Source organism: Geospiza fortis, unplaced genomic scaffold (genome assembly GCF_000277835.1).
Source record: "Geospiza fortis unplaced genomic scaffold, GeoFor_1.0 scaffold16, whole genome shotgun sequence".
In the NCBI taxonomy this organism is placed as follows: domain Eukaryota; kingdom Metazoa; phylum Chordata; class Aves; order Passeriformes; family Thraupidae; genus Geospiza; species Geospiza fortis.
In genome coordinates this window covers 12200050-12218332 of record NW_005054302.1, presented here as the reverse complement: position 1 = coordinate 12218332, position 18283 = coordinate 12200050, and the positions used below count along the sequence as shown (strand labels likewise).

The following is an 18283-nucleotide window of genomic DNA, read 5'->3' as shown; positions in this document are numbered from 1 at the left end:
ATCAGCTAACAATACAGCAGTCTAAAAATGGAAAAATCACATTATAAACACAAATTATATGATCAATTTTATTCCTTGATATGAGCACAGCAAGGCTGTTACTGCTTTTTGAGGTTACAATTGCAAATGACACAGCCATAGAAGTCATATTTTTCTGGAGCTGGATGAGCTACGGCTTGGAGCCACTTGAAATCTATTAGACAAAGGCAGGTCAAGAGGTTGCCATTAGCAATATCCTGGGAAGAGAGCTCTGATCAGCATGCACAGCTACATCCCACCAGCAGGTTCTGTGGCACAGCAGCAAGGTAGCCCAGCTCTCATCCTTCCCTGTTATTTAAAAAATTCACCTTATTACAGCAGCTCCTGCACACAGAAAGCAGCTCTGTTCTATCAAAAGGGACTTTGAGGAACAAAACTGCTCTCCAGCAGAATCTCTAAAATGAGGGTGGGCCAGGAATGACTCTGGGTCACAAGCTTTATTGGCACACACAAACTCCTACAACAAGTATGAGATACAGAGCATGTAAGTACAGAAGGCGGGGATAAACTTGGGCATGGAAGGTTTTAGAAAGGAAATTTCTACATTTTTAATTTTGCTTCCCCTTGGGGATGTCTGCAAATGAGCAGGAGGACACATGCTCCCTCTTTTACCACAAGCCCACTTTTGGCACTGAGCAGAGCTGCTAACCTTTCCCTCCTAACCTCTCAGGGTTTGTAGCATGTTAACCAGAGCTACTCAGCTTGTTTGATGGAGCTGACTCACTCAAAGTGGGCTCAGTATGTGGGCAGAGTGAGTTCACATCTCCTGTGAAATACCACATAAATCTATCCATGGAAAGCAGAGTGTAAGTGGGAAGGATGGGGTGTTGCTGAGAAACAGCTCCCCAGTATCTCTGCTTTGATATCGCTGCGTCTGGGGCTGAAAGGCAAGTCATACACCAAGATACTGAGCTGGGCTCTAACATCTCCTTCAGCAAGCCTGAGCAGTTGCAATTGCAAAGCACCCAAAGGGATGCAGGAACAGCCTTGGAGGGTCACATCACCTGTCATGTAACACGGACAACGGCTAGAGGAAAAAGTGAAGGAGTACAGGTTTAGAGCATCCCTGCTGCAGTGTACAGAGGGGGACTGAGTATATGCAGCACATTTGAGGGTGTACCTGCATTTAAAGTAACATTAAATAAGTACTCTGGATATCCTCTGGATATCCACATACTGAGGCAGACACAGAGAGAAATAATGACAAGGATCAGGCTCTGGAGATAAATATTCTTTTTATTGATTAAGCATACATATAACCTATAGTGCTGCTGCTCCACCTTGCTTTAGGGGAATGACCAGAGAAAGATTAAACAGATATCTTCTGCATCATATGTGAAATTCAGCAGTTGGCAATCTCACCTGCCATGCCATTATTCAGGCTAGATGTTTGTAATGATCCATTCTGTTCATAAAAGTCTATTATATAGCAGGTTCAGTTCAAAGAGTCCCATTTAAAGTGCAGGTTTCATATCAATCTTACTGCAAGATTTTAGTTCAACCAACACAATTACTGAATGGATCACACCATATACCACATATTTTGCAAACAATTACTGGTTTTTAAAAGGAAAGGTTACACCACCCTGAAACTTCACAAGAGCTGCAGGGCTAGTCTTCACCTATTCTTTTAATGCTGGAGGAGGAGGAAGCTCCCTGCGGCACAGCAATCAAAATGAACTCTGATGCAGACAGCTAGCATTTCCTTCCTGCAGCACTTCTGCAATAACAGCTGAAGTAATTGTTCAAATCGTAAAAAATCACAAGAAAACATGGTACTTTTCTCACCCACATGTAGCTACCTCCTATTCAACAAAAGAAATTATCACTTCACTTCCATAGATGTGATTTATGTATTATATGCCCTTGTGAACCTCAATAATGACAATATTTAAGTCTCAAAAGAACTGAATTGCAGAGCACAAAAGTGGGTTCCATAGTGTCAGTCCAGCTACCTCCACAGCTATCCATTTTAATCAGCTTGTTATCTTTGTCTTCAGGGAAAAGTAGTTATTAAACTTCAGAGTAGCTGGCATTTTTACTATCTCTGACTTCAAGCGATGTTTTTGTGTTAGCAACAAATCATGGCAAAAATGAATCTGAGAAATTTAACACAGGATATACATTCCACCAAATGCTAACTTTTGTTTTCAATGCAGCACATGGTTGGTTGCATTTCAATTTCCTTATTTACAAAGCACACAGGACACCCCATAATGTCTCATCTATAACCTGGGGTTTTCAGAGTTGGACAGTATTGGAGACCTAAATCTGAATGGAAAATGAGTATCTCTAGCCAAACATTACTCTGGTTTGTCAGTAAGGGATGAAACAACACACATGATGACAGCCCTTAAAGGAACAGTTTATCTCCTGCACCTCAGAAATTTATTTACAACATTGTGTTAAACAAAGGCTGACTTGACTAAGAAAAGCAACAGAGTTCAGATCAGATATCCGACAGAATCTTGGTGCACCTAATCCTTATTTAAACTCATTTCTTTCCAGCAGAGGTATGGACAAGCCCCCACAGGAATTAGATTATTTTGCCAATAACTGGGTTAGGCTAAGGCACTACCTAGTCCCACGCTGGAGAATACAGACATTCCTCTGCGCAGATTCCTACACCTTTTTTCCACTCAATTCACTCAGACACTCAGCTCTTGTCTTTAGTGTAAGGCTTAGCTTTTCCATCATCTTCCTCTTTAGTAAAAATAAAGTTCTTTACATGGTAATATAACAGCAAAGTTGGGCTCAGCACTTGTTGTTTCATCCTATCCAGTTTTCTGAGAAGGCAAAAACCAGTAATATTTCAGTAAGGTTTCTTTACTGGGAAAGTAGGCTACAGGACTGCTCAGCTTATTAAGCCCTGTGGCAGGGGAGGCCAGACCTATATGCAATGGAATTGAAGCCTCAGGTAGCTAGCTACATGACTTTCTTGGGAAGGTTAAGCAGCTTGCAATGTAACCAAAGGATATTGTGATAGCAAATGGGGAATAGAACTGCAGGACTTCAGCAGCCCTCACTGGGAGAGGAACAGAGAGCAGTCATCTCTGCTCAGGATCATTCTATCTGAATTCTCTGCAGGACACTGGTGCTTGAGCAGCTTCTTTTCACAAGAGAGGCTTGAGGAGCTGGTGACATTTTTTATTCTAGGAGAGAAACATTTGGAGAACTGCATGATTATTGGAACAATGAGGGGAAGCTATGTCACTCTCTGCAGCCAAATAAGCATGCAAAGCAGCAGTGGGAGATCCAATTGCATTTTCTCCAAATAGCTGTGGAAGATGAAGTCATTTGACATAAAGAGGAAAAGTGTCAAATGGAAAGTATGAAGACCCTTCACTTAGTCCTACAGACATGTTGAGGGTGTTTGATAGATTAGGAGAAAAAGTTCTAAAACACATTGGTAGGGGAAATATTAAAAAATATCTCATAAATGGCATGGAACTGTGTCAGCCAAGATCTAGGTTCAAAAAGGAGAAGCTCAGGAAATGGGTCCCTAGTTTAGGGAAAGGTTCTTCACCCAGAGGGTGATTGGGCATTGAGCAGGCTCCCCGGGGCAGTGGTCACAGCACCAGCCTGACAGAGTTCAAGAAGCATTTGGACAGTGCTCTCAGGCACATGGTGTGACTCTTGGGGATGTCCTGTGCAGGGCCAGGAGTTGGACTCGGTGATTCTTGTGGGTCCCTTCCAGCTCAGGATATTATATGATTCTATGAATGCAGCAGCTGCAGTAACCTTGAGGTTTTCAAGAAATTGGGACATAGGCAAAGCAGCATTGGTTTTCTCTTAGGTGGGTTTGGTTGTATGAGACTACCCCTGGTCAATTCCCTCCCTCTTGTTTCCTTTATCTGACACTTACCAAACATCTAGTTTGTGCAGTGAGAACAAAGGAGACGAAATTGTTGTAGTGAGATCCATGAAGCAGAGCAGTGCCAAGATCCTCAGGTGTCACATGGCTGCCCAGGTCTGGTGGCACTTTGTAGTGTGTGGGAAGATGTCAGCATACTGTATGTTATTGTACCTCACTCAGAGAATACTACTTTAGGAGACAGCCTGCAACCTTGCTGAATAAGGAAGCTGCTTTATGTCAGCTGCCCATTGTGCCTCCATGTTTCAGGTGATCTATTCCACTCAAGTCCACCAAAAAATCCCCACTTTTTGTTCAGAAGATGGGAAAAGGGGAAAAAAATGAAGTAGGCTAGATCTTTCCTGAAAATGAATATCCATATTTCAGATGCATGTAATTGATCTACATGAGGAATACACGCTCTGAGAAAAAATATCAGAAGTACAGCGTTATGTGGGAAGACAGCTCCACCAGGCTAAAACATCCTTTTTTTTCTGTTTCATCCAAGTCTATCTTTTAAGTGTTGACAAATCTAGAAGCCCAAGCTGGTGTGGCTACCACAGCTTCATGGTCTTAGGTGCAGCCAGGTTGAGCATGTATTCCCAACCACACACACACACACACACAATGTGTATATATATGTGTATGCACATATGCAAACACACTTGACCAGATATGCAGATCAACACAAAAATGCAGCACTCACACAAAATTCCAATGGCACCAACAGCTTCATCCTCTTCACCTGTTTTGCTGACCATGATGAAAGCCTCTTATGAGAAAACATCCATACATATAGAGATATATACATGCACAGGTGTCTCTGGTGGCTGGCCCAGGGACTGGCACAGGAGTAACTTCACAGACATACTGCGAGGGTTTGGGGAAGAGGCAAAGTTGTCCAAAGTTCCTTGCTGCATGCTGCAGCTTGGAATTGATGATGGAAGCCCCTGGATGTTCTCCAGGAGCTGGGACTAGACAGAATAAGCACTGTAACCCTGGGCAATCCTCAGCAGTGATTCACCAGTGGGGGACACAGCCTCAAAGGCTTTGGATGGGTTTTCACAATAATTGAGGGCAGCATCTTAATTTTTAATCAGACGGTGTAACTTGTTTACAACCTTCCTGAGAGTCCCTGTAGTGTCTTTAGCCAACTTAAAACAAAAGAACAAAAAAGAATACTGCAATATAACTGCATATGTTGGCAAACAGTGCAGTGCCTTGACTTCACAGCCTCAGCATCAGCACCTCTTCCAGGAGTGAAGCACTGATCTTTCTCCCAAATGCTTGGGATGGGAATTACCTGAGGTGACTTTGCAATACTAGCTGACTAGTGCCAACTTTTAAAGTGATGACTACTGTGTAATCACAGTCCTTGGGCTGGCATTTCAGCTTTCTTTAATTTATTTCCTTTTTCTTTTCTTTCCAAATGCAAATACATGTTGCTTGCCAGATTTCTTCTTACAGCATGTCAGATCTCATGACACTGAAACAAACTGTATAAATGAGCTCTAAGCAACAATGCTCTGTATTCCTTCTGACATAGTCCGTCTGACCTTGCCTCAGTCTCACAACTGGAGATGAGGAATGAAAGCCTCCGTGTCAAACCTGGCACAACCAAGTACATGGCTTTGGATTTGAACCTGACAAATTTATTAGTGGATTACAAAGTAGATGTCTAGCAGGTGAGTAGTTAATACTGAGAGCAGGCTCGGCTGAGGCAAAATTTTATCAGGCTATTGAGAAACAGAGGGCACAATTTCAATGTTGCTTCAAGTCAGTTTGACCTAGCACATAGGTTAGGAAGAAGAAAAGTCCTACTTGGCGATTAGTGCTGCCCAGAGATGCTCACCTCAGTTTCTCCCTTGTGCTGGTACTGGCTATCACACAAAAGAATAATGAATCAGATCAGCTTTATCTCTTTATCAGATAACAGCTTCATCTCACCTAAACTATCCCGGAAAAAATGCAAATAAAGGGGAAGTTTGGTTTTAAAGCAAACCAGTTTCTTAATCCTGCTTATGGCATTGTTGTGCAAATGCTTACAGGGAAAGTGAGGACAAGGAGGCAGGAGGGAATCTGTACTGTGTCCTCTGCAGTGCAAAGGACCCAGAGTGACCATGAGCCTTCATCATAAGGTGGCTGCAGTCCTCCACTGGGCATACCTGCAATGCCACTCTTGTTCCTTGTTGCGTGACAGAAATTCATGCAGAGGAACTTCACCCCCTCTTCTTCCCTCTTCACCACTCTTCAGCTCTCTCCAGCTGTCCTTCACTGCAAGGTAAAACACTGGATTAAATTTTTCTGTTAAATCTTCCTGAAGAGACAGTCAGTTTACATTATGAGCCAGTGCCTCAATGTTAGAAATGGATATTTAAAGTCTGGTTTCTCCTCTTACACTCAGTCACTCAAGAGTACCTCTGCCCATGACTGTGGTAGAGCACTTGGGAATGTGTGGCCCTTATAAGGACGCTTTGCAAAATTATAAAGAAAAATGCCAACTCTTATTTTTTTACTCTGCTTTTTCTAGATTTTAAGATTTCCTTCCTGTGAGCAGCATCTTTTTCAGAGTGCACAACACTATCTGGAACAGTAGGAAGGAACCCAGCCTACACACAGCAACGCTTTTATACTCTGCCTGGTATTTCCCACTGGCAGCATAAACCAAGTTATTTCTTGGCTCATACTTTCATTAGTTATAATCCCATTGCATATATTATTCATAAAATAATATGAATTCATACTTTCAGTAAGAAAATATATATTGGTGGCCTTTTTTTAAAACATCCTCAAATCAATCCTACTTTCCCACCACTCATTAAACCAAGGTGGGTTTGTTTGTTTGGGTTTTTTAATTAATTTTCTGCTATGGCTCATTTAATTTCATTTTGTATAACCTGGTATGTATGGAGCAGAACAAATAAAACACTTGAGTCTATTTATACACAATTAAATAGAAGTGATATATCCATGTCTTTTATAGATGGCTTTAATTTTCACCATATCACACTAAAATGTTTTGCAAAAGCAAAAAGTATATTTTCCCTGAATGAAAAATTTAAACTGACAAAGCATCTACATACCAGGTGGGCGTCATTATAGCCTTTTCCCACATACCAATACTTTGGAACCTATTAAAGCTGGTACACACAAGTATTAAGCTCATCAGCAGTTACAGTGACCCATATAGAGATATACAGAAAAAATTTAAGTAAAATTGAGACTCCATGCTTTGCAGTGGTATAACCTAACTCTTAGGAGTGCCGCAGTTTGGTACAAACTGACCGCAGAGCTGAGGTCCCATGCCCCTACAGTGTGGCTGGTGTGAATTTAGCTAAGTTATTTTTACTCTCTGCCTGTTTTGTGTAGAGTAAAATGAGTCCTGGAAGGGTGTCTAAGAATTTTCCAATATGCAGGAAAAATATTCTTTGCCTTATGGCTTTTTGGGAATCCTTCTGATCTGATTACCTTCCTTAGCTATTTCTGCATCAAATATGGCCTATGACTGAATCAGAGCTTAAGTGACAGTGAATTTATCATGTCCCATGATCAATTTTTCCAAGGTTTAAATACAAACATAAGCCTCATCTTCAGGTGTCTAAATCCAACCCATTCTACAATATTAAAATTCTGTTTCCTACCACAAAAAATAATCTTTGCACGGGGTGTTGATCATCATAATCTAGTAATTACTTTGATATTACACCCACTAGAAAATTATTTCTACTTTGGAAATGTGCTTTAGATAGACTGGGCCTCTCTGAGCACTAAATGTGGGACAGAGCATCTTCCAAAATTCGAATTAGTCTCCAATCTCTTTCAGTTCTTGGGCCTCTTATTTAGGACATTCAATTTGGGTGCTTTGATTTCTTCAAGAGAATGAAGTCTTCCAAATGCAAACAAATTTTTTTCTAATCTAGACAGAACTACTGAGGAAATACAAATGGTATTATGGGCCATCAGGAGACTAACCTCTACTTAATTTAGTTATTTTCCACGTTTTAAATTTATCTTTCTTAAGCTTTGATTGACTGGAACCCTTCTAGGTAGACCTATCATCCTCAAGGATTTATGGTTTATTGCTGCTAATCCTAGGCTGGATTCTCCCAATTTCCATTCTCTGAATAAAATTCCCAAAAACTTTGGGTTATCTCTTCTCTACTTCCCTTTATCCCTCCTTGTCTTCCCACCATGCTCACATCCCATCTGCTCCCATAGCACTGCCAACATCTCCCAAGTGATGCTAATCTAGCTGGAACTGCAATGCTAAAAAAGCCTCTGGAAAATATCACTTCCAGCTATACAAAAAGCTACTGATCTGTTTGCTGCCTTTGTCTAGATGGTGAGGAATAAAAAGTAACCAACCAGACCTCTGCAGGAGCCAGAGATTTCTCTCCTTCTCACTAAACTTATGTCCAGTACTCCTTTTTTTCTTTTTTTCAGGCACAGAATTAATATGGAGATTGGATATAGCAGAGCTTGATCTGAACTTTAGATGTCCTTTTTGTTACTTTTAGTTAAATTACAGCAAGAAAAGGAGGCAATATGGAATAAAATGGCCCTGAAGATGCCCTTACCTCATGGTCCTGCTTTGATAGGCTCTCAGATCCAGGGAAGGATGCAGAGGTTCATATGAAGAGAACATAAAAGCAGTGGTTTGCCAAGATAACGAACAATTTGAGGGAGTTAAGGTCTGCTGCTTTGCCACAAACATGACTTTTCTACCAGGAACTTTGTCACTCAATGAAGGGACCAGCTAATTACCTCAGCATGTAGCATTAATTCTGCAGACCTAGGCTCTTCCAAAGCTGCAGCTCCTAAGAACAGAACAGGAAATAACCACCCATTTTCAAGATGTTAAAGGGAAATAACTTACATGAATGCATAGGGGAAGAAAAGAAAAACTTCTGTCAACTGTAAGCAGATCAACATCTGATGATGGGAATGCTGATTTCTTTCTGTCATGGAAACCACATGCCTGTTATTGTATTAAATAACTGTCTCTGTAGATCAAGGCACATGGAAGAATTGTGGTGATCCATCATAGCTGTTCAGATGTGTTCTCTTTGCCTTCAGGAAAGGACAGCCCTGCATGACAGAGAAAACCTTTGATGCTAACTGCCTTAAATATAGCCAGGGCTGGAGAAAGCACCTTATTTGAAGAAAAAGGTATTCTGCAGTGTTTTACTCAGTGGTCACAGTACTCTGAAACAAAAAGAGAGTGTGATTACTTTCTCCAAATACACTTTTTTTTTTCCCCAAATCTTTTCAATTAAGTCCCCAAGGACAGGAGCATTGTGCCAGTGTCACCACCTGGCTGACAGCAAAAGCCATAGGCTACTTCAGGATTTCAGTTTTCCTTAAAAATGTATTTAGGGAGCTAATGGACTTGACTGGGGAGTCATAAAATGTAACTCTCTGATATGAGATGGCTTATGGTGCCCAAGGAGAACCATTTGTACTTTACCAATAAAAATACAGCTGAAGGCATACCCTGTCCATGGGTTTTTCTCCCCAGCTGGATGCCATTGGGAGTTTTCTTTTTCCATTAAGCTGGGAAACTGTTCATGAAAAGCAAGAATAAGGTTCTTTTCCCTAAGTCACAAAATATGAAGGAAGGGAAATGGCAGTGCCCCCAGAAGTGCCCTCTTAAGAGGAGAAATACAAACAGATGAAGTACATGTTAAAATTATTACTGATATACTACATCTGTCAATTTTCTCACACAAAATTAAAAAAATCCCATGAACACTCTTGAAAACACAAATCACTATGCATTATCTGTCCAGGAAAAAAATAGTGCTTTGAGTCCATCTTACTGATCAAGATGGGAAGAAGCCTTTAAATTGAAATAATAAATGCAACTTCACCCAATCAGTTTTTTAGCAAGCAGAATATGATCCTAATCTTTTAAAGTGTCATATGAAACCCAAAAGCAAAAAGCCAAAGACTACCACAAGATAAATGCACATGACTAGCTGTTCTGAAGGGAGTAGAAGAAAATGTGACTCTTAAAGCTTTAAAGAATATTTCTGAGATTCCTATGGTGACATACAGATATGTTCAATGAAAGAGATTTCAGCCAGGGTGGTAAGATCTTGTGCCAGCTGATAGAGAGAACTGTTCCCAAACAACTCAATGAATTGTGCAACACATCATGTGCATCAGCAACACTCATCACATCAGGATTTAGAGGCATATGATCACATCTGAATCTAAAGATCAGCGGCAAGGGCAGGCAATTCAATGCTCCTGCTACTGCTAAGCAAATCTTGATACCTCATGTGGGAACCACACTGCAAATGAAGGAATCCAAAAGAAGGAATCCAAAAGTACATATGTTCATTTCCATGGAAATGTTTTGCATTTGCATTCTGCTTGAAAGATTACTGGCTTAAGGGTTCTTACTAAAAGCTCTTATGCAACAGCAACACTTAACTCATGCAGCAAGGATGATGCATTTCGGGGCATTTCTTGCAAAGCTATTTCAGGCAGATGATGAGTTTTAGCTCTGAACCTTGTGCTTATCAGCCGCCCAAATTTTCAGATTGTGACTGCTCAGCATTTTCTAAAAATCAGGCCCCAGGAAGTACCTCAGATTGAGCATTCCATAGTTAGAGTATGTATCATCACCAGACATTAAAAACCTGATCCAAGTCCCACCTCTGCCTTAAAATATTACCATGTTCCCACAACCAGAGTATCTCTGCACCCCTAACAACCTTGTGCTGCAGAGAAGAGCTATCTCAGCTCCCATCTAAAACTGCTAGGGAAATAAAGCTCTGATAGTCAGGGTACTTTACCCAAGGCATGAGTAAGAGCCAGGCAGGGAAAAGACTGGAGTATAACACATCCCCACACCCCACCCCTCTTCAAGCTTAATTATTCCATTATATTCTATTTCTTTTTTATTGATTAGTGATTTTCTTCATGCTGTTCTTCAAAGATTACAGAGTTTCTGTTCAAACTTTCTTAAGATAGCGCCAGCTGAAGTCTTGATATTGTTTAAACTTATCCATCTGAAAGCTTCAACTAAATATTATTATTCAGATAAGAGTTTTTCCAGACAGCATTGATGAAATTAATTGAAGAAGAGAGACACAAATGAAGATTTTAATCAAAATTAATACCTGCATTGTAAAGGGTAGACAAGGTATATGATCACAGTTGTGTTTTCATTTATTAGAGTTTTTGATCCTAAAAAGAGATGGCCCTACCTCTATTTTGATGAGTATGAGAGGGCTTTAATTTGGTATGCTATGCAGAGTGTGCATATCAATATTTCTGCCCAAAAATAAGAGGTAGAAATCTGCTGGCAGAGTTCCTTGATATCCTGATCCTCATACCCCTGAGATCCTCAAACCCCTGAGCACTTGCATTTAGGAACTGTATTTCTGAGATAACCCAAGTCCCTGAACAGCTGGGGGTGGAACAGGGGAGGGAAGTCCATGTCCTTTGGGCAGTGGCCAGTGTTGGGGAGGAGCAACTGTTGAGCTAAGATCTCCATTAAAGCACAATTTACAGGTCTCTTTAGACCATTTCTATCCCTTATAACTAATAAATGAATCCAGAAATGCCTCCCTGAGCCTAATGTTGATAATTACCTCTCACCAGTATCTTTGGCTTGAGTATGGAGTCCTCTTTCCTCATGCAGAAGATACCTGCATCTTCTTGCCCTGTGACATTTTTCCACCTTCCCTTTTCCAACCTGGCGCATTCAGGTGAATAAACACAAAGGGATCAGAGAAAGGGTTTGAGGATTGAAAGTGAAGAGTTGACCAGAAAAAAAGCTCAAAGGGAGGAGAACTGAGAATGTTTTGGAAGGTTCTTAATTTTGCTTTCCACACATTCAGTGGTGCCACTATACACTTCCCCTACTGCAGCCTTTAAGCTTTCTGCATCCAAGTTAAAGAGCAGACACACAGCCCTGTGGTGAGAGACACCTAATGGAAGAAATTTTGGAACAGAAATATGGAATGGAGCAGCTGAGGCTGGAGGCATGGGGAACAGCTTCTATTGGGTTTACATGGCAAGGTTCTGGCAATTATGGGGCTACAGGTTTGGCTTCTGCCAGAAGGTGACAGAAACTGTCCCCATGTCAGATGGAGCTTGTTCCAGCTGGCTGCAAGATAGACCTGACACTGGACAGAGCTTGACACTGGCAGTGCCTCTGGATAACATATTTAAGAAGAGGTAAAATAAAGCTGCACAGCAGCTGGGAGAGAAGAATGTGTTAAACTACATGGCAGACACTGAGGTCAGTGAAGAACTCTGGTTGGAGAAAGACATTTTACTGACAGCTGACCTGCTTTGTCAGCTTATCAATTCTTCCTCAGATGCTTCCACTCCTTTGGTGATATCCATAGAATCATGATATAACTCATACTTCACTGAAAACCCTTGCTAAGAAATTAGAGAAAGAGGAACAGGACAGAGCAGCTAGAAACAAGACCATTCAAAACTAGCTACAAATGTTTCAGAGAGTGAGAAGGAAGGACTGAGGTCTTTAATACATTTCTCTCTAGTCCTCAAAACCACATGAATTGCTGAGCACAGAAAGAGAGTGATTTACCTTTATGGAATTCCAAAGCACGTTCAGACTCTTTGCAGCAGCACAGGCATTTGCTTTTTGTAGCCTTGCATAGGAACTCAGCACTGAAGTGGATAACCCCAAATTTGGAAATTTGGAAAGCATTACACACACAAACACAAGACATTGCATGCAACTCTGTCTCCAGCATTTGAAAAAAACCCATCAGTTTCTTTTAATCTTCAAGAAGAAAAATTCTGCTAATCCCCATCATTAATTAACATGCTTTCTCTTCCACAGCATTTTTGAACGATGGTTAAGAAGACACAGGCCCATGCTAGAAGTATACCCAGCAGCTAATGCACCAATTGGGCACAATCGAGAAAATTACATGGTCCCCTTCATCCCTCTTTACAGAAATGGAGAATTTTTTAAACCCTCAAGAGAGCTGGGCTATGACTATGAATATCTGCAAGAACCAGGTAATGTCATAATTTTGGGTGAAAGGGAAAATGTAAAATTTGTTGCCTAAAACCTGGAATATGTCTGTCTTATGAGAAGATAAAAAATCCTTCTAATTCCAGATTTTTTCAAAAAACTTTAAAAGACTGGGCAATCACTAATTGTATAAGGTTCAAAAAAGGGGAAGTGTAAGATTCTGCACCTGAGATGGGGCAATCCTGGATGAATGGACAGATTGGGGAATGAGATGCAGAAAATACTTAGTCCAGGTGCTGGAATATAAGCTCATGAAACAGCCAGATCAAGACCAGAAATACATATACATATTTCTTATTCAGACATTAGTTTCTTAAACTCCTTTTATTGCTAGAATTGTACAACTCAGACAAAGTAGCAAATACCATGACTTTCAGGAATTCTGAATCCTGAAATTGTACTGCAAGAGGAAGGAAATGGTAAAATACTTATCATCCAAAAATTAATTTTTGCTGTCTCTTGGACTCTTGCCTTTTCCCAGGGGAGCACATAGTCCTCAGAAAAAGGAAATCCTATTAAATTCTGCCTATGTTTTTAACAGGGGTAAGGAAAGTAGTTCCTTAATTATTCTGAAATATCAACACAATGAATGAAATTCAACCTTGTTCAGAAAGCCCAGATAATCCTCAGATGTCGCTCAACCCCTTGGTAATCTCTGAGAAGAAGCAAGCTTAAGCTATTTCTTATCTGAAGGGAAGAACTGGTTACAAATGGAAAATGGTTGGACTCTCAAATTACAGACACAGATTCTCTCACTCCAGTGTATAAGTACAGACTTTTCTTTAGAAGAAGAGAAAGTCTGTGATTGGCAAACAGGAAGTACTGGACAAGTAGGAAACATTTAAGAAAGAAAAAAAGATCAGTAAAAAGATCTTGGTCATAAAGAAAAGGCAGCATTTCTGCAGATCTTCCAGATGAGGAAGAAGTGTTTAAGGCGGAGGAAGAGAACAAGGCAGAATGAGGAATGCGCACACAAGATCTGGCCCAATCCTATTCTCAAAACCTGTCTTGTTTGCTCTTAAAGAAAGTGGTTTGGGGGTGATTTTGGTTGTTCTGGGTTGACAGGTGGAATAGATGGCCTTGGGGGTCTTTTCCAATGTTGATGATTCTGTGAATCTGTGAAGAGCAGCAGTTCTGACTTACAGTACCAGCAACTTAGAAGAGATGAAGTAGGTCTAAACTGAGCATGGTGAGGCTGGTTAAGAAAGATGAGAAATAAAACTTGGAAAGAATCCAATGACAGAATGGCTTTTTAATGCTAAATTATATTGTTGTTGTGTCCCTGAGGAAAAACTGATGCCTGTAGCTCTGCTTTCCTCTGCAAAGCAAATCAGTGTGTAAGAGTACATAGTTTTAATTGCAGCTGCATTTATTTTTGTAAGTATGACAGTGCTGAAGCAGAAGTGGTATCAGTGTGTATGGAAATCCATCCCTCAGGACTCCAAGGCTCATGTCACAGTGCAGGGGAGCTGCTCTGAGCAGAAGCTGGAGCAGACACCCAGCTTTCTGTGACATGAGAACTGTGACCTGTAAAATGTCCACAATCTACATGGCTGCATGAAAACAAACAAGAGTTAGCATCAATAACAGAGATTTGGAAGATTAATGGCACCACCTAGCAATAGCTGTCAAAAGAAGTTAGTCTGTTAAGAGCTGTTTCAAGAGTTATATTTCAGCACCAGCACTAAGTTTTTTCTGTATTTTTTTCCTTCTTTCAGAAATGAAAACAGATAAATTTACAGATGCAGTCTTGACTTTTGCCCAGAAAATCTCTCTCTCTCACACTGTGACGAGTTCTATAGAACACAGAATCATTAAGATCGGAAAAGACTTCTATGATCATGAAGTGCAAGAACAAAACCAGCACTGTCAACCCCACCAAACCATACCTTAGTAGTACATCCAATGATTTTTGAACACTTCCAGGGATGGTGATTCTACTATTTCCCCCAGCAGCCTGTTCCAGTGCTCGACAATCTTTCCACTAAAAAAGATTTTCCAAGCTGTAATAGTGAGGAAACTGATAAAATCTGTAGGAGCTGGGAACTTTTCAACGCTACAAAGAAAACTAACCATGCCTTAAAGCTGAGGGACTCCATAACTGGAATCTCTCCTAGCTCATCTTTCTAGTTTTGATTGTGGAAGTCTCACAGGTACTTTTTTGAACATCCAGAAGTACACAACCAGTGTACAACAAACACACAAGAAATGGCAGAAACCAATGATCCCACTCCCCCTTCATGCCTAGTTTAAAGACTTCTAAAACAACCCTGCTAATTCCTGGGCCATGATCCTTTTCTTCCTCTGACTCAGGTGTACCCCATCCAACATGAGCAGGCCTGATGCTGTGTAAGCCACCCTGTGGATAGAAGCCCCAAACTCCACTTATGGTACCAGTCTCTTGGCCATGTATTGATCTGTTGAGTGCTCCTATTCCTTTCAGCATTTTCCCCTAGCATTGAAGGAATGGAGGAGAATACTACCTGAACACCTACTCCTTTAACTGCCCTGAAGTCCCTTTAGATTACCCTGGGACTTCTTCCTTCGGTCTCACCCCTATCCACCTGGAATACCAATAGAGGGTAGTCAGGGGGCCACACAAATCAGGCAGCTTCCTGGCTACAGCCCTTACCCAGGCCCTGGCAGGTAGCATCTTTTCAGAGCATAATGCATGTAACAGCATGCTTTTAGAGGATATATGCATTGTTTTTCTGGGCACCAGCGAAAATGCAACATAACAGGAAGACATTTACAGCCTTTGTGGGAGTACAACATTCTAAATATGGTTGAGTACATCTAAATCAGTCCAGATGCATAAAGAGCATTCAGAAATAAACCACCATAGGAGTTCCCAGAGAAGGTGCCCACTGAGGTGCTCTTTCTTTTGCCTACTAGCTAGTAATTACTGCTAATAATGGTCTTAGAGATAATAACTGGGAGATGTGGATTCCAAATCTTCCATGGCCCAAGTGGACAAATATCATTATTTTTCAAATTCAAGCCAGCATGTTGCTTGAATTTTGAACAGGTTTCTTTCCAGCCTCTGCTGTGAAGTGAGAGCCCCGTATGGCAGGGTTTTCATCACTTATTAAGCCATAGCAAGAAAAACACACACACACACAATTCATATCACAAAGCCGGAAGGCAGCTGATCATCTAACAGTGAGAAGCTTCCCTGGATTCACCAAAGAAAGAGGATTTGTTGTGCAGAATGACCACAGAATAGTTGTCTACTGCCTCTCCCCACAGAGGAACTGTCAAGGCAAGTGGAATGCAGGTTCACAATTAGTAAAAGGAAGTTTTTCCCCCATCCAATATGCAGTTAATGAATGTAGTTAAGGCAGGGATGTTTTTGCTGCTAAAAGCTGTGATAAAATTTCAATGAGCAGCTTGAAAAGATGATGGAAGGAGAAAAAAAATCCTCCAAAGACTGTTACACACAACACCACAACATCTGGTTCAGGAAATTCCTGACCTGCAAATTTTGGAGGCTGGGTAAGTATTTTGTAGGCATTGTAATAACTTGACCTTTCCTTAAACTCTCCCCAGTGTTCTGCCTCAGTTACTGTTGCCAGAGGATGCTGAGCTAGCAGCACCTTTGGCACACAGTATCAAGCTTTTGGGTTACAGTCTGAAGATTTGACAAAACCGTGAGGAGCAGTGGGGACAGAGAACTCTGTGCCAGCTTTGGACATGAAGATTGAGACTATCAGGGCTGAAGAGAATTCTTTAAAACTATTTGTGGCTCTCAGATAATTTCTACCAATCTTGTCTCTTTATATTCAGCCTTCCAGTATAGAACTTCCATAAACTGACTGTGCATTGCATCAAGTAAAATGATCTTTCTTTTTCTGTTTGATTTTTCAAGCCCTTCAGTCTTTCCAAGACTTTTTGACACCCTATCTTCAGGAAGCCCGTCAGATCTGGGCTTGGTTGGTCGGAGCAGCTGTGTTTGGAGGCATTGTTACTGCTGCGCTCACAGGGCTCGTCAGAGCCTGTCGGAAGAAAAAAGGAGGAACTTCTTCAGAGATTCAACCCTTGCTCATAGAAAGTGAAGATTACAACAATATAAGTTATCAGTCCAATTTCTAGAGGCCTCCAGTAACTCAGTCATGTTACTACAGTGCTAATCAAGCATGCAGTGTTTGATTGATGTTTACAAATACCTTGTTGAGGTGTGCTGCAGAAGCAGGATGGGCCATCTCAAGTCTCTTTTAATCTCCAATGTTGTAGCATCTTATCAGATGCACTCCTAAAAAAATCTCCCAGATTCAACATAAGCTATGATGCCACCCAAAGAACACCATGTATTTCCTATGCTTGATTAAATAATGCTCCTATGAAACCACACTGGCTTGTGTGGTGGATTTAATTCTATTTTATTTGCTTTTTAACAACCATAAATTGGGTCTAATTCTGCTGTCCAATCTATGTGTTTGGCACATGGATACAGTCACAGGTGCCTGACTGCATAATTGGTGCTACACCCACTCTGTGTTTGAATGTAAGAGCAAAAAGAACCCTTTAGTTCAGTTAGCAAAATATATAGTGACTGAGCAGACTGACTGTCTCATAGACAAATTTTCTTCTCATATAGGAGTTTTCCCTCCAGTTCCTATAATGTCCCATAATGTTTGTCCTTGACTGAATGCCATCAGCAGAAGAAAGGAAGCTTAGAAACCACTTCTCACTTGATTTAAATGCTCATTAATTGCTGCCTTCTATACTGCCTTGCATTTATCTGGAGAGCTGGGTGATTTTTAGGAGAGGAAACCTGGTCTCATCATGCCCACCTCTGTTCCGCTTGACCTAATGACAGCTCACATTATGGCTGACTATTGGTTGCTCAGTATGCACAGATTCCACAACGTGACCCACTTGTAACAAAACAAAGTGTGGTGGGCTGACCCTGGCTGGATAGCAGATGCCCACCAAAGCTGGTCTATCACTGCCCTCCTCATTCTGCATGGCACAGATAATACATGGAAAAGTTCACGTGACAAGATAAGGACAGGGAGAGATCATTCACCAAATACTGTTACGAGCAAAACAGACTTCATTTGGGAAAATTAGTTTAATTTTAATTTCCTGCCAACCAAAAGTCAGAATAGGATAATGAGAAATAATAATAATAGTAAAAAAATACACCTTCCCAACCCCTCCCTTCTTCCCAGGCTCAAATCCAGATTTCTCTACATTCTCCATGCCAGCAGCACAGGGGGATGGGGAACTGGGGGCTGTTATATCTAAGATATAAAGACCCATTCAGGTCTTTAGAGGGAGGGAGAGTGAAAATCCTGTAAATTATCAGGGGCTTCCCAGGGAGAGTCTCCTGTTGGACTCTGGAGCTTGTATGCTTCTGG

At 41.0% G+C, this 18283-nt stretch overlaps 1 protein-coding gene across 1 annotated transcript in view; it reads left to right on the top strand.

The window, feature by feature from the left end:
- The window catches only part of TYR (tyrosinase), a 42388-nt gene extending 25123 nt beyond the window's left edge, over positions 1-17265 (top strand). Inside the window, exons 4-5 of the mRNA XM_005417744.1 lie at positions 12723-12904; positions 16789-17265. Coding sequence (XP_005417801.1) covers positions 12723-12904; positions 16789-17012 — 406 coding nt within the window. The 3' untranslated portion in view covers positions 17013-17265. The remainder of the gene's footprint in view (positions 1-12722; positions 12905-16788) is intronic.
- The last annotated feature ends 1018 nt before the right edge of the window (positions 17266-18283 follow it).